Raw genomic sequence first — 13,092 nt, forward strand, 5'->3', positions numbered from 1 at the left:
GGCACACTGACTTCTCTGCAGGGGTCTCAGGGGACAGGCTGATCAGAAAAGGAGCCCTTTGGGTCCTAGTGCAGTGACCTCACAGAAAACTGCAGAGGCGGCCTTGGTTAAAGCCAGGGAGGAATCTCCCCGCTGAAGGTGCTCACAGCATCTCCTTGTCCCTCCCCCAGGTGCCCTCGTTGCCTGCCTTCCTGCGCACACTCCCGCCTGCTGGCCCTGACCTGTGTCATCATGCCTCGGGGCCGGAAGAGCAAGCGCCGTGCCCGCGAGAAACACAGTCAGGCCCGGAGTGAGGCTCAGCGTCTCCAAGATGCTCAGGCCCCTGCAGCAGAGGAAGAAGAGTCTCTCTCCTCCCCCACCCCTCCTCTTGGTGGTAATCTCCAGAGCTCCCCTGCTTCTGGGTCAGGTAGAAGATCCCAGGGGTCTCAGAGAGCCCCATCCACTACCACTACTTCTGCAGGTGTTTCATGCACAAGATCTGATGAAGGTGCCAAGAGCCAAGATGAAGAAAAACCAAGCACCTCTCAGGCATCACTCGGCACTGATTTTTCCTGCAGAACCGTTGTAGACCAGAAGGCAATTCTGTTGGTGCAATTCCTGCTGTGCAAGTATAACATGAGAGAGCCCATTACAAAGGAGGGTATGCTGAAGCATGTCATCAAAAAGTACAAGGAGCAGTTCCATGAGATCCTCAGGAGAGCCTCTGAGCTGATGGTGCTGGCCTTTGGCATTGACGTGAAGGAAGTCGATCCCACCAGGCACTGCTATGCCCTTGTCAGCAAATTTCAGCGCACCAGTGATGACAGGATGAGGGGTGAGGAGATCATGCCCAAGACCGGCCTCCTTATGACAGTCCTCTGTGTGATCTTCATGAAGGGCAACTGCGCCACTGAGGAGGATATCTGGGAAGTACTCAATGTGATGGGGATATATGCTGGAAAGAAGCACTTCATCCATGGGGAGCCCAAGAAGCTCATCACCAAAGATTTGGTGCAGGAAGGGTACCTGGAGTACCGCCAGGTGGCCAACAGTGATCCTCCACGCTATGAGTTCCTGTGGGGCCCGAGAGCCCACGCTGAAACCAGCAAGATGAAAGTCCTTGAATTCTTGGCCAAGATTCATGATACGGTCCCCAGTGCCTTCCCACTCTTGTATCAAGAGGCTTTGAGAGATGAGGAAGAGAGAGCCCAAGCCAGATTTGCAGCTATGCTTCTCACTGGTGCCGTGGCCAGTGAGCGTTCCGGGGCCGACTTCCAGGGCAGCTTCTCGCACCTGTAGTGAAATCTGAAGCACCTTCCTGCAGTAGTGTAGGGGCTGAGGTGGTGGTGGAGGGATCACAGTGAATAGCATATTAGAATAACTTACAGATTTATGTTTTGTTGTTGAAGGTTTTCAAATGTTGCTTCTTCTTTAAAAAAGTTTAATTAGCTTCAGAATCTAAGTATATGAATGATATTGGTTACATACTTAATGCTGTTTATGAAGTTTAAGAGTAATAGTTTTGCCATTTTATTAAACAAATAGGGTAACGTTCCATCTTTTTTAGTGACTTGGAACAAGAAAAGATAGCATTGTAATAGGCATTTCCTTAGAAATGTGAAAGAAATTAGCAGTAAAATAGTTGGGATGAAAAAATAGAGAAAAATGTAAAAGATGATCAATTCTCGGTTTCCCTTATTCCTTGTATTTTGCTGTTCTGTAAAATAAAAGTTATACACCTGAACTTGCTTTGTTTATTCAATAATATAGGAGAAATAAAATCATAATAAATTGTTCACTTTTTTTCCCCTCAAACATTAGTTGAGCATCTGCTCTTTGGAAGGCTCCATGGTAGTATGGGGGGTGGTAAGAAAAAGAAGACTGAGCCTTTTCCCATTGAATTAGAGTCTAGCAGCAGCTAACATATAAGGAAGATGGTGAGATGCCCTCTAAGACAAAAAAGACAAGCAAAAAAAAAGGATGAGGGGGAGGGGGAGGGCCAGATGAGAGCACTTAAGTATAAATGTCCTGAGGCAAGACAACTTGGAGCCTTGGAAAAACCTCAAGTCCTTCAGTGAGAGGTAATTTTCAGTTAAGATGGGTGGTGGGTCAGAGGAGGGTGTGTGAGGGTGGTGAGCAAGGGCCAGACCCTTGCGTGGTGTGTCTCAGAGTTGAGAAACTGAGCCTCCGATGGAGAACTGCTTTTAGCGGTTATTTTGGGATCATGGATTAACCAGAGAGAAATCTCCACGCGGGGAGGGAGTGGAAGGTACCCTGTGCTCTTGTCCCAGTGCACAAACTAGGTGTTTTATCCACATCATCACCAAGGAGATTCTGATAAATAAGGGTGATACTTCCTTGAGGTGGGATGCCAAGAAGCCACTGTGCCCATATCCTACTCTTTAACCTGGACTGGGAGAAACAGAGCCTGCTCCATTAGTAGGGTATTTTAACTGGGTTAATGTGAGTAAAATTTGGCGACCCCTATGGGAGGGCTTGATTTTGGTAGGAGTTAAATGAATGAAAATAGGGGTGATTTGGATCCAAGGGCAGCTGGGAGGGAGAGAAGGAGTTGGTTCTTGACACACATTTAGCTTTGAGTTGCATCCAGATGGGGAGGATTCCCCAACATCCAAATTAAATAATACATCCTCTAAGGGGCATGACTTACTGAGGTATATTTTCTTGTTAAGCAGAATTTTTGGCTGACTTGATGTTCAGTGTCCTATAGCACTGCATATTCTCAGATATCTCCTGGTTTAAAACAACAGCAAAACAAAACAAAACTTCTCGGCAGGAGGGTTGGTATTATCTGGGTCAAAAAATCATGGCAAAAATTGCCACTCTTTAAAGTTTCAATGCACACCAGTCACTGTGCCAGGTGTTTTGCATACATTATACACATTCCAACAGTCCTAGAAGACAGAGCTTATCAAACACACTTCATTGAGGAAGAATCCAAGGCTCACAGAATTTGGTAATGTGCTGAGTTCACATAGCTAGTGACAGGGCAAAACTAAAGCCCTGGTCGAAATTCCTCCAGAGCCCATACTGTTCCACTCCTCCCAGCCTGAGGCAGCCCTTCTGTCTCTTAATTCATTTCTCTTCTCACTGCTCCATGATGTCTCTCAGGCAATAAGAAAGAGGAACTTGTAGCCAAAATATTAAAAGCAGGCCTAAAGAAGGAAGGTGAACATGAGAATCAGACACCATTTGGGGATTGTCTGTGGGCTTCGTTTACCTAGGATCCTCCTGCCCCTCGCCCCAGGCTTCCCTGAGAGCTGATTGCCCCGGTCCCGGCACGGGGGTCCAGTCCCAGCACTTTGCGGCATCACAGCGCCCTGCCCCTGGGTCTTCCCCAGTGTGCCCTCGTGTCCAGACTGGAAGCTGACCTGCTGGCCAGCTCTTCTCTGCATCTTCCTCTGGAGGCTGCACTCAGCTCCCGGAGGAACGGACAGCCCATATGCCCTGCCCTCCCCTGACTCGGAGCATCCCGACTCCCCGCAGATCCCGTTCGTCACCGTGGACCCCTGGGACAGCAGCTGCCCTTTCCATGTATCTGTTCACTTCAGACAGTGACGTTTACACACCTCCTCATCCGCACTGGGTGCCTCCACCACATTCTCAGTGTTTGCAAACCTGCTGGTGACGAGACTCTGATTTGGCACAGAATCTACTGGTTGTTAGGGTAATAACCCTGAAGTTAGAGAGGAGGTTTTGGAAACCACCCTGGCATTTGCAGTAGAATTTTAATGGGCTGAATTATTTGAGATTGGCCACTGACCACATACCAATGGTTGAGTTTACCTTTTTGGTCAAAACCAAAGCCTCCTCCATAAGAAGTAGATGAGAAAAGATCATCTACATAGACAGAACTCCTAAAAACTCAGGTGTACTTCTAGGAGGTGGAAAATGGTTCTGTGGCAGATGTGCCATCCTTGATAAGAAAAGAAAAAGTCAACATTCTTCCACTGCCTCTTGTCTCTATGTTTGCCCCTGAGGAAAATTTTGGTTTTAAGTAATAGTACAAATGCTCTTACTGCCCCCAGATTCTAATAGTATGGATAACTCACAATTCCCCTTCCCTATCACATTCCTCTAGAAGTCATCCCTCTCCTCAGAAGCAACCACAATTAAAATTTTGTGTTATTTTAAAATTGATTCTAGACTTTTCCTTACATAGATGTGTTATAAAAATACATTGTGAGTTTCTTAATATACATGGATAACAGTGTACATATTGTCCTGTCTCCTGCCCTTGTCACTTACTAAAACGAATGCAGGGTCTTTCCCTGAGAGCACATATAGATTCATCTCACTCTTTTAACTGCTCCTAAGTATTCTGAAGTGTGTATGTGCCATCATTAATTTAAACATTCTCCTCCTGATGGACACATAAATTATTTCCCATTTGTTGCTATGATTAATAGAACTTGTATCAACATTACTGAGCATGAATTCTTGGGCAAATATGTGTGTTTTCTTATAGGAAATACATAGCAAAGTGCAAACTGGATTGAATTGGAAAGAATGTGATGATTGTAAATTTTTATGAATATTGCTGATACTCTGTTCAAATAAAGCTGTACTGATTCATATTCTCACATATTAACGTATGTAATTTGCACTCTCACAGGCATTTTATTGTATCAACCTTTTAAATTTTGGCCAAACTTTTAGGTGAAAACATATTGTCTCACTGTTATTTTAATTTCCAGGTTTTCTAAGTAGGCTGAGCAGAAAATTAACTTAAGCCCTCATCCATAGAAAGTGGGATCTCTTCAGTGATGCTTTGAGTATCAGAATTCCTCTGGGCATGCTTTAAAATTCTGAAATGTCAATAAGATTTTTCTCTTTACTTTGAGAAAGAAGAATTTGATCAGACCGACCAGGTGTCAGTGAAAGGGTTCAGACAGAACACCCCCAGCCAGTGAGGAACATTAGAAAGAACCGGGGAGAGAGCAGTGACCAGAGTCCATGAGAGGGAATATGAAGTCCAGAGAGGCCAGAATTTCACGACACAACCTGTTATCTAACTGGTCTATAGCAGCTATAAACATTTTAGACTTAGGGCCTCTTATTCCAACTTAAGCCTTCCCCAGAAATCCAATCTGTGATTTGAAGGCAGTTAGGATGCTGTTATGGTAGCCATTATTTTTGGACTACATTCATCCTATTCCTACAGCTTAGACTTGTCTGAAACTGTACCAAATTACTTGGGGTGTTCAAAGAGGATGCTCCCCTCTGGCTGTTCAATATTTAAAAGTCTCCCAGCCATGTTTGTCTTCCAATAGTTGTTCAGCTCACTGCTCTCCAGTATTTTTTTTAACTCCCCTGGTAGTTGCCCTTTGCCCAGTCCCATGGAGTCCTGCCCTTTACGTGAGCAGCTTAATGTTCAGTGAAAGACCCAAGGGGACCTTCTACAGATTTCTGGAGCATTAACTCCACCCAGCTCTCTTCTCTCCACCAACTTGCTCTGCAAATTTCAGCAGCTTTACTATTCCCAAACTCTACTTACTGTATCCTCAGTTCAATGAGTCCACCACGCTCTGTTGTGGCTTATCCTCCTTGCACTACAGTCTACACATTGCCTCTAAGCAGAAATGCGGGGTCATTTGGGGAGCCTACCTCATCTGTTTTCCTACTTTTTGGGATCATAATCTTGTGCTGACTGTTTTCCAGTCACTTCATATATTCTGCCTATTTTGAAAGTTGTTTACAGCAACTAACGTGGAAGTCCTCCTGAATTTTTTATAATGGCAATTTTTTTAATGAGTATAAAAAAATAAATTTTATTATTTTTATCTGCTTTTCCTCCAGCTTAAACTACATGTATATTTTTGGAAGCTTGAGTTCCTAAGAAAATTCCACAATTTCCACTATACCAGCTCCCACAATGTGACTGAGTGAGGTTAATCAAGGTCCTACTCCCATAAGGAAATTAATTTTTATCCTTGCGGATTCTGAACAAGCAGACCTCTAGGAACTTAAAAAGCAGGTGCTTTCATTAGGATCCTTCTAATATGGGGAAAATGCAGCCATCATCCATTAAAACACAATCCAGTTTGGGTACAGGTACTCTTCAGGCTTTCCAAGTTCTCCACTTGACTACCAGACAACGCCACCAGCTTTTCTGGCAACCCAGCCTCTCCAGCTGCACCAAAAGTGGGATTCACAAAACTGAAGATAAAGCATTTCTGACCTTTCTTCCTGGAAGTTAGGAGGCTCTCTGGGTAAGAAAGGTAAGGAGGTTTTGCATCAAGCTTGCCTTAACAAGGAGTACTGGGGGAGGGACTGCTAAATCTACCCAGTGCACACTTGTGTCGATGGTATGAGTGTATAGCATATACTTATCCATCACCACACAAGAAAGATAAGAGTAAACTTATAAATCAATCTGGACCAAGCCCCTCAAAACAGAGGCGAATTTCATGAACCAAGGCCACTGCCTGTCGTAAAAACCTCAGTTCACCTAGGTCCTTTCCTGAGGAACCATATTAATCTCCTGATTCAAGAGGCACCTTGGCCAGGACAGAGGACAGAGGGGAAACGTAACTTCTGGGTAGGGCAATGCCACATGGAGTTTAGAGGTTGTGATTTATACTACAGTACAAGAAGATGGCAGGGTCACTAATACTTAGAGCTGAAAAGAGCCTTGGCTGGACGACACTCCTGGAGCATCTTTACTAATGCAGCTTAATGGCGGTTGCCCAGATGTCGTTGCTGGGGAGCGGGGGAAGAACCCATCCTTGGGGAATGGGGTTGCCTTTGGGATGATCAGATGGCACCAGGTACTGATCCCAATCATGTCTTATCTGGATGAGCGCTGGCAGCGAGTGCTTAGCCTGGAGGTAATACTGCCGGAAAGGCTGCAAGAGGTGAGCAAGTGGGAACTCATCTGGATCCCCAAATAACTTGGACTCAATTTCACGCTTCTGTAGTAAAAATTTCTCTTTTTCTTTCCTCTGTTTCTTCTCTAATTCTCTTTTCCTCTCTTCCTCTTGTTCTCCTTCCAACATAACTCTGAGGGCTCTCTCTTCAGCTTCATATAATTCAGAGCGTTTTTTAATGAGTTTTCTCAGTCGCTGAAGGTGATGCTCAAAGGTCTCATCTGCTGAGGCTGGAGGAGAGACCCCTTTCCTTGCTGCAGCCTCTTTCCTGAGTTTCCTCAATTTCTCCAAGGCCCGAAGAATGTCCACCATTCTTTTGGTGTCTGCTTGTTTTTTCCTCACTTCAGATAGGACACCAGCAGCAGCAGCAGCTTTAAGTTCCTGCTCCCGCTTCTTCTTCTCCACCTCCTGCACGCACTTGACCCTCCAGCGGTCAATCTGCTGCTCGCGCTCCGCTGCCCGCGTGGCCTCCCCCTCCAGCTCGGCCTCGCGTTCCCGGGCCCTCTCGCGAAGCCGCAGCCGGCGGCGCCGGACCCTCTCCAGCCTGCGCCGCGCCTCGCCCACATAGGCTGCCTGGGTCAGGAGCTGAAGTCGCTCGGCCAGCTCGGCGCGCAGCGGCTGTGCCTCCGCATGCAGCTGTGCCCAGGCCACGCCGTCAGCCTCGGCCTCGCGCAGCGCATGGCCCAGGTCGCGCAGCCGCCGCACCAGGCGCAGGGACCCGCGCAACCGGGCCCGCACCTCGCCCAGGTTGGGGCCGGCGGGCGCGCGCGGAGGCACCGGGCAGCCGGCCCGCCGCGGGGTTCCGAACACCGCCTCTAGCCACTGCCGGTCGCGCAGGCGCTGCAGGGCCGCGTCCCCAAGCACGTCGTACGGCGGCGGTGCTTCAGGCCAGCGCGGGCTCCAGGGCGGCCCCGGGCCTGGAGGCGGCGGCCGCGGGCGCTCACCGGCGTCGTTCCCTAGGAAGGGCCGGCACTGGGGCGGCGGGGGTATAACGGCAATTTTTAAAAACGTTTTATTTGAAACTACTTTTAGACTTATAGAAAAGTTGCAAAAATAGTGCAGGGAGTTTATCCCTCATCCAGCCTTGTCCAATGTTAACATCTTAGGTAACCATCATACGAGTACTAGAACAAGGTAATTATTTTTGTCTTAGTAGCATTAACCAAACTAACTACCTCATTTAAACTTCATAATTTTTTCCACTATTATCCTTTCTAAAGATCCTAATCAGTGTCCCACATTGCGTTTAGTTGTTATTTCTCCCTGGACTCCTACAATCTACAATAGTTCCTCAGTCTTTCCTGCTTTTTCAATACACCGTCAGCCCTGAAGAGTATTGATCAGTTATTTTGCTGAATGTCCATCACTTTAGGCCTATCTGGTATCTTCTCGTTACTGGACTGAGGTCATAGTTCCTTGAAAAGAGAACCACAAAGGGTCTTCCTTGGTGGCACAGTGGTTAAGAATCCGCCTGCCAATGCAGGGGACACGGGTTCGAGCCCTGGTCCAGGAAGATCCCACATGCCACGGAGAAGTTAAACCTGCGTGCCACTACTGGGCCTGCGCTCTAGAGCCCACGATCCACAACTACTGAAGCCCGTGTGCCTAGAGCCCGTGCTCTGCAACAAGAGAAGCCACCGCAATGAGAAGTCCATGCACCGCAACAAAGAGTAGCCCCCGCTCCCTGCAACTAGGGAGAAGTCCGCGTGCAGCAACGAACACCCAACGCAGCCAAAAATAAAATAATTTATTTTTTTAAAAAAAGGAGAACCACAGAAATGGTGCCATTTCTTTCAACAGTGCACCAATATCACAGGGTTCCTGATTTCAATGCATCTTACTACTGGCAACAATGACCTTGATCACCTGGTCAAAATGATCTCTGCTGGGCATTTCCACTGTAAAGTTACTATGATTTCTCCTGTAGTCAACAAATATCTTGCAGGGAGATAATTTGAGACAGTGCAAATATGTTCTCTCCTCAGATGCACTGATTGTATCACCCATTAGTAGATTAAGTATGCAGTAATCACCACTGTGATATATGCCTAATAGTGGCTTCCATTTCCCTTTTTTAAATACTTATTAATTGCAATTCCACTATGAGGAGGAGCTGTCGTGTCTCTTCCATCTACATATTTAATTATTTATATTGTTATGGACTCAGGAATTTTTTTTATTCTTTGGGTTATAATCCAATATTAGCATTATTTATTTTGTTGCTCAAAGCTTTGGCCATTAAGAGGTCCTTCTCCTAATGTTGTCTTCTTTCAACAATGCTCTCTTCCCTGTATCTTTTGAGAATATTCTTTTTTTTTTTCTGGTTCTACAAGATGTTCCAAGCTCATTTTGATTTTTTCCATCTCAGCCCTGAAAGAACCACCTTTCCAAGGATGCTTGGTTCCTTTTATAGAAGAATGATGCTTAAGAAACCAAGATCTTGTCTCTAGGTATGCTGATTACTACTGGAATCTCATTGTTTCTAGGCTCTCTCAGCAGCCAGGACTGGGAAATATTTGTGTATTAATCCATGTATACACACATATCTATTTTTATATCTGTGTGTGTGTGTATGTGTGTGTCTGTAATGAGTTTATACTAATACCTCAGATTCCAATTTAACACCATAGGAATCTTTTTAATCTCCCCAGTTTATTTAATTGTAATTTCTTTCTCCAATTGTAAGAAATCTTAGTTTTATTGTTAACAACTTATTTACTTATTTGTTCAATTCTAGTATTCACATAAATTAGTTTCAGAATGTCTTATCAATGCCTCTATGAGAAACATATTTACTGACTACATAACATTTGTGCACAGTTCTTTTCATTTTTATCCTTTTAGCATCCAGTCAAGTTATTGTTTTCTAAGGTTATTTGGGTTAGTTCTTTCCCCTTACCTTCAGTATAGTTATGTTATTGATTTTTATTACCAGTAGTTTCATTTGTTAGTGTTTGTATCTCATGTTGGATTTCTCCCACATCCTGATTGGTTTTAAATATTCATTTATTAATGGCAGCATTTCTTAACCAAGTATTTATTTCTATTGATTAATGCTTTACCAACAGACATCATCATACACACAGTAGATGACCTCATAATATCCATATCAGCTGGCCGTGATCATAAGGATGTGCCAAAAATATGCATCCAGATATTTAAATTAGAAAAATCTGTTTGTCTTGTGCATTCCAGGGGTACTTTGTTTATTCAGGTGAATGCCTCATGTTTATTCACATACTAATTCACATACAACGGCTAAAATGTTTTACATTGCTGCACATACCAGAGCTCAATCTGATCTTATGCACTGGGCTTAATTCTTGAAGGCAAGAAATTTAATGTCTCCATATGGCCATTAAAACCAGCTGAGGAACTACTATTTGTCATGATGTTGATGATGGGTCCTTTACTGCTTGTGTTTTTTTTTTATTATTATTGTTGCCAAGTAACTGAAAAACTCATGCAGCAATGCTGAGGATAAGACCTTTCCCTATTAAGAAGAAAAAGATGACAGCCTGCTGTGTGAACAATAGGGAAACTACCCTTATCATTCCCAGCACAAACACTTCATCAGTAGGGGTGCATCTTTACAAAAAAAAACTCTTTTAAATTTTTCTGTAAAATATTCTGTTCCTGTTCACTGACATGAAACTTTTAGAGCTTTTAAAGAAAAAATAATATGTTAACTGGCAGGAAAAAAAAGGAGATAAAAATCCAGAAAATGTATTACACATCTGTCTTTACCAAATAGTTGGTATCTTAAAACTTCACATTAGGAGAGATAGAAGCAGTTATTATTATCACATGGCATCTTGCCCCACTTAATTCCAGCAGAATAAGCCACCTCCCACTGTGCTGTAGAGAAGGATAGTCTCAAGTCAGATCAAGGGCCAAGCTGTGATTATTGTGAAAAGAAGAGAAGAGGATTGCATACTCTTTTTTTAGCTATCTATCCTCTCAAGATATAATTTCCCATTTGAAATATTGCTACATGAATGTCAAAAAAGTATCAGATGGTAAAACAGTATCAATAGCTCAACTTTGTGAAAAATAGCCTTTGAAAATGGAGGTCCATGGAAACACAGTTACTAAGCTCTTTCAAACCAAATCTTCTTAGCATTCCACAGTGATTCCTTCAAGAATAAAATTACAGACTTAAACTCTCATCTGACATTTAATCCCTTTTTTATAAATAAGAATTAATTTTTTTCATATAACATGGAAATGTAGAAAATTTATGCTTTTAGATTTATCTTCATGACTTGGATATTATTAAAAGTTAGAGATTAATCTTGCTCTATCCTCGAATGGACAATATGATGCATATGTTTAACTGTATTATAAACAAGAATACTATAGGAATTTAATATGTATAGCAAAATTGATGTGTGCCTCTTTAAAGCAGATATTCACCTTTAAATGTTCCCATGTGCTAAAAAATACTGACATCTTTATTCATACAGCCTTTCCCAGGAATAACTAAAATTCTCCCTTTTCCATGCCCTCTAAAGAGGCAGTTGAATACCATGTGCTGGTTTATTATCAAACAAATGAACAAATATATGATACTGTATTTCGAAAAGTAACCCAAACTACTTATTGTACATATGATGAATAGAAATTAATTCTCCCCTCCTTCTGGGTATCTAAGTACATATTCTTTTACATAAATCACATATTAAAATATACAAGATAAAAATCTTTGAAAAGTTCTAACCTCAAATAAACAAAAATTAATAAATCCAGTATATATATATATATATATATATATATATATTTTTTTTTTTTTTTTTTTTTTTTTTTTTTGGCCACTCCGTGTGGCATGCGGGATCGTACTTCCCGGACCAGAGATTGAACCCACATCCCCTACAGTGCAAACACAGTCTTAACCACTGGACTGCCAGGGAAGTCCCAAAAATAAATCCTGTATTAAGACCAGTAACAAAACATATTCAAGTCACGTGATCAATGACAGAATAAATGAGCTTATATTCATCTCTGATCCAATATTTCATTTCTCCAACCCAATTTTCAAACCAAGAACTGGAATTTTTTAAAGCACTTTATTGTGGTATGACTGACATACAAAAAACTGTGCACTTTTAATGTATACAACTTGATGAATGTAGAGGTAAGAATATATCAATGAAACCATCACCATGATTTATGCCATAAAGCTATCCATGACCTCCAAAAGTTTCCTACTGCCTTTTTATTTATAATAATTATTATTTTGTGATAAAATGCTTAATATAAGATTTACCCTCTTAACACACTTATAAGTATACAATACAGCATTATTAACTATGCTGTACAGTAGATCTCTAGGTCTTATTCATCTTACATAAACAAAACTTTGTGCCCTCTAATATCTCCCAGTTTCCTTCTCCCTCCAGGCCCTGGCAAACATCATTCTTTTCTCTGCTTCTATGAGTTTGACTATTTTAGATTGCTCTTATAAGTAGTATCGTGTAGTATTTGTTCTTCTATGTCTGGCTTATTTAACTTAGCATAATGTCCTCCAGATCCATCCATGTTGTCACAAATGGCAGGATTTCCTTCCTTTTTAAACTTGAATAATATACCATTTTATGTGTATACTTTATGTGTACATTTCTTCAAACCAAACTTGAAAACAGATTCTCCCTCACTAAAGAATAAGGATATCTGTTAGACCCTTTAAAATTGGGGGGGGGTGCTTCAAGATGGTGGACGAGTAAGACATGGAGATCACCCTTCTCCGCACAAATACATCAAAAATACATCTATGTGTGGAACAACTCCTAAAGAATACCTACTGAATGCTGGCAGAAGACCTCAGACCTCCCAAAAGGCAAGAAACTCCCCACGTACCTGGGTAGGGCAAAAGAAAAAAGGAAAAACAGAGACAAAAGAATAGGAATGGGATCTGCGCCTCTGAGAGGGAGCTGTGAAGGAGGAAAAGTTTCCACACACTAGGAAGCCCCTTCACTGGCGGAAACGGGGGTTGGGTGGGTGGGAAGCTTTGAAGCCATGGAGGAGAGCGCAGCAACAGGGGTGCAGAGAGGGCAAAGCAGAGAGATTCCCGCACAGAGGATCCGTGCCGACCAGCACTCACCAGCCCCAGAGGCTTGTCTGCTCACCCGCAGGGACAGGCGGGGGCTGGGAGCTGCGACTCGGGCTTCGGAGGTCAGATCCCAGGGAGAGGACTGGGGTTGGCTGCATGAACACAGCCTGAAGG

General features: G+C 43.1%; 1 protein-coding gene and 1 pseudogene across 1 annotated transcript; one reads left to right on the forward strand and one right to left on the reverse strand.

Moving 5' to 3' along the window:
* Window positions 1–231: 231 nt before the first annotated feature.
* On the forward strand, window positions 232–1,278 carry LOC117310359 (melanoma-associated antigen B10-like). The gene has a single exon (XM_073798901.1). It carries the CDS (start codon window positions 232–234, stop codon window positions 1,276–1,278), a length of 1,047 nt encoding a protein of 348 aa, XP_073655002.1.
* A 5,310-nt stretch (window positions 1,279–6,588) lies between these two features.
* LOC117310226 (programmed cell death protein 7 pseudogene) overlaps window positions 6,589–13,092 on the reverse strand; it is a 73,537-nt pseudogene continuing 67,033 nt past the window's right edge.

The sequence above is a fragment of the Tursiops truncatus genome, chromosome X, assembly GCF_011762595.2.
Source record: "Tursiops truncatus isolate mTurTru1 chromosome X, mTurTru1.mat.Y, whole genome shotgun sequence".
Taxonomy (NCBI): Eukaryota; Metazoa; Chordata; class Mammalia; order Artiodactyla; family Delphinidae; genus Tursiops; species Tursiops truncatus.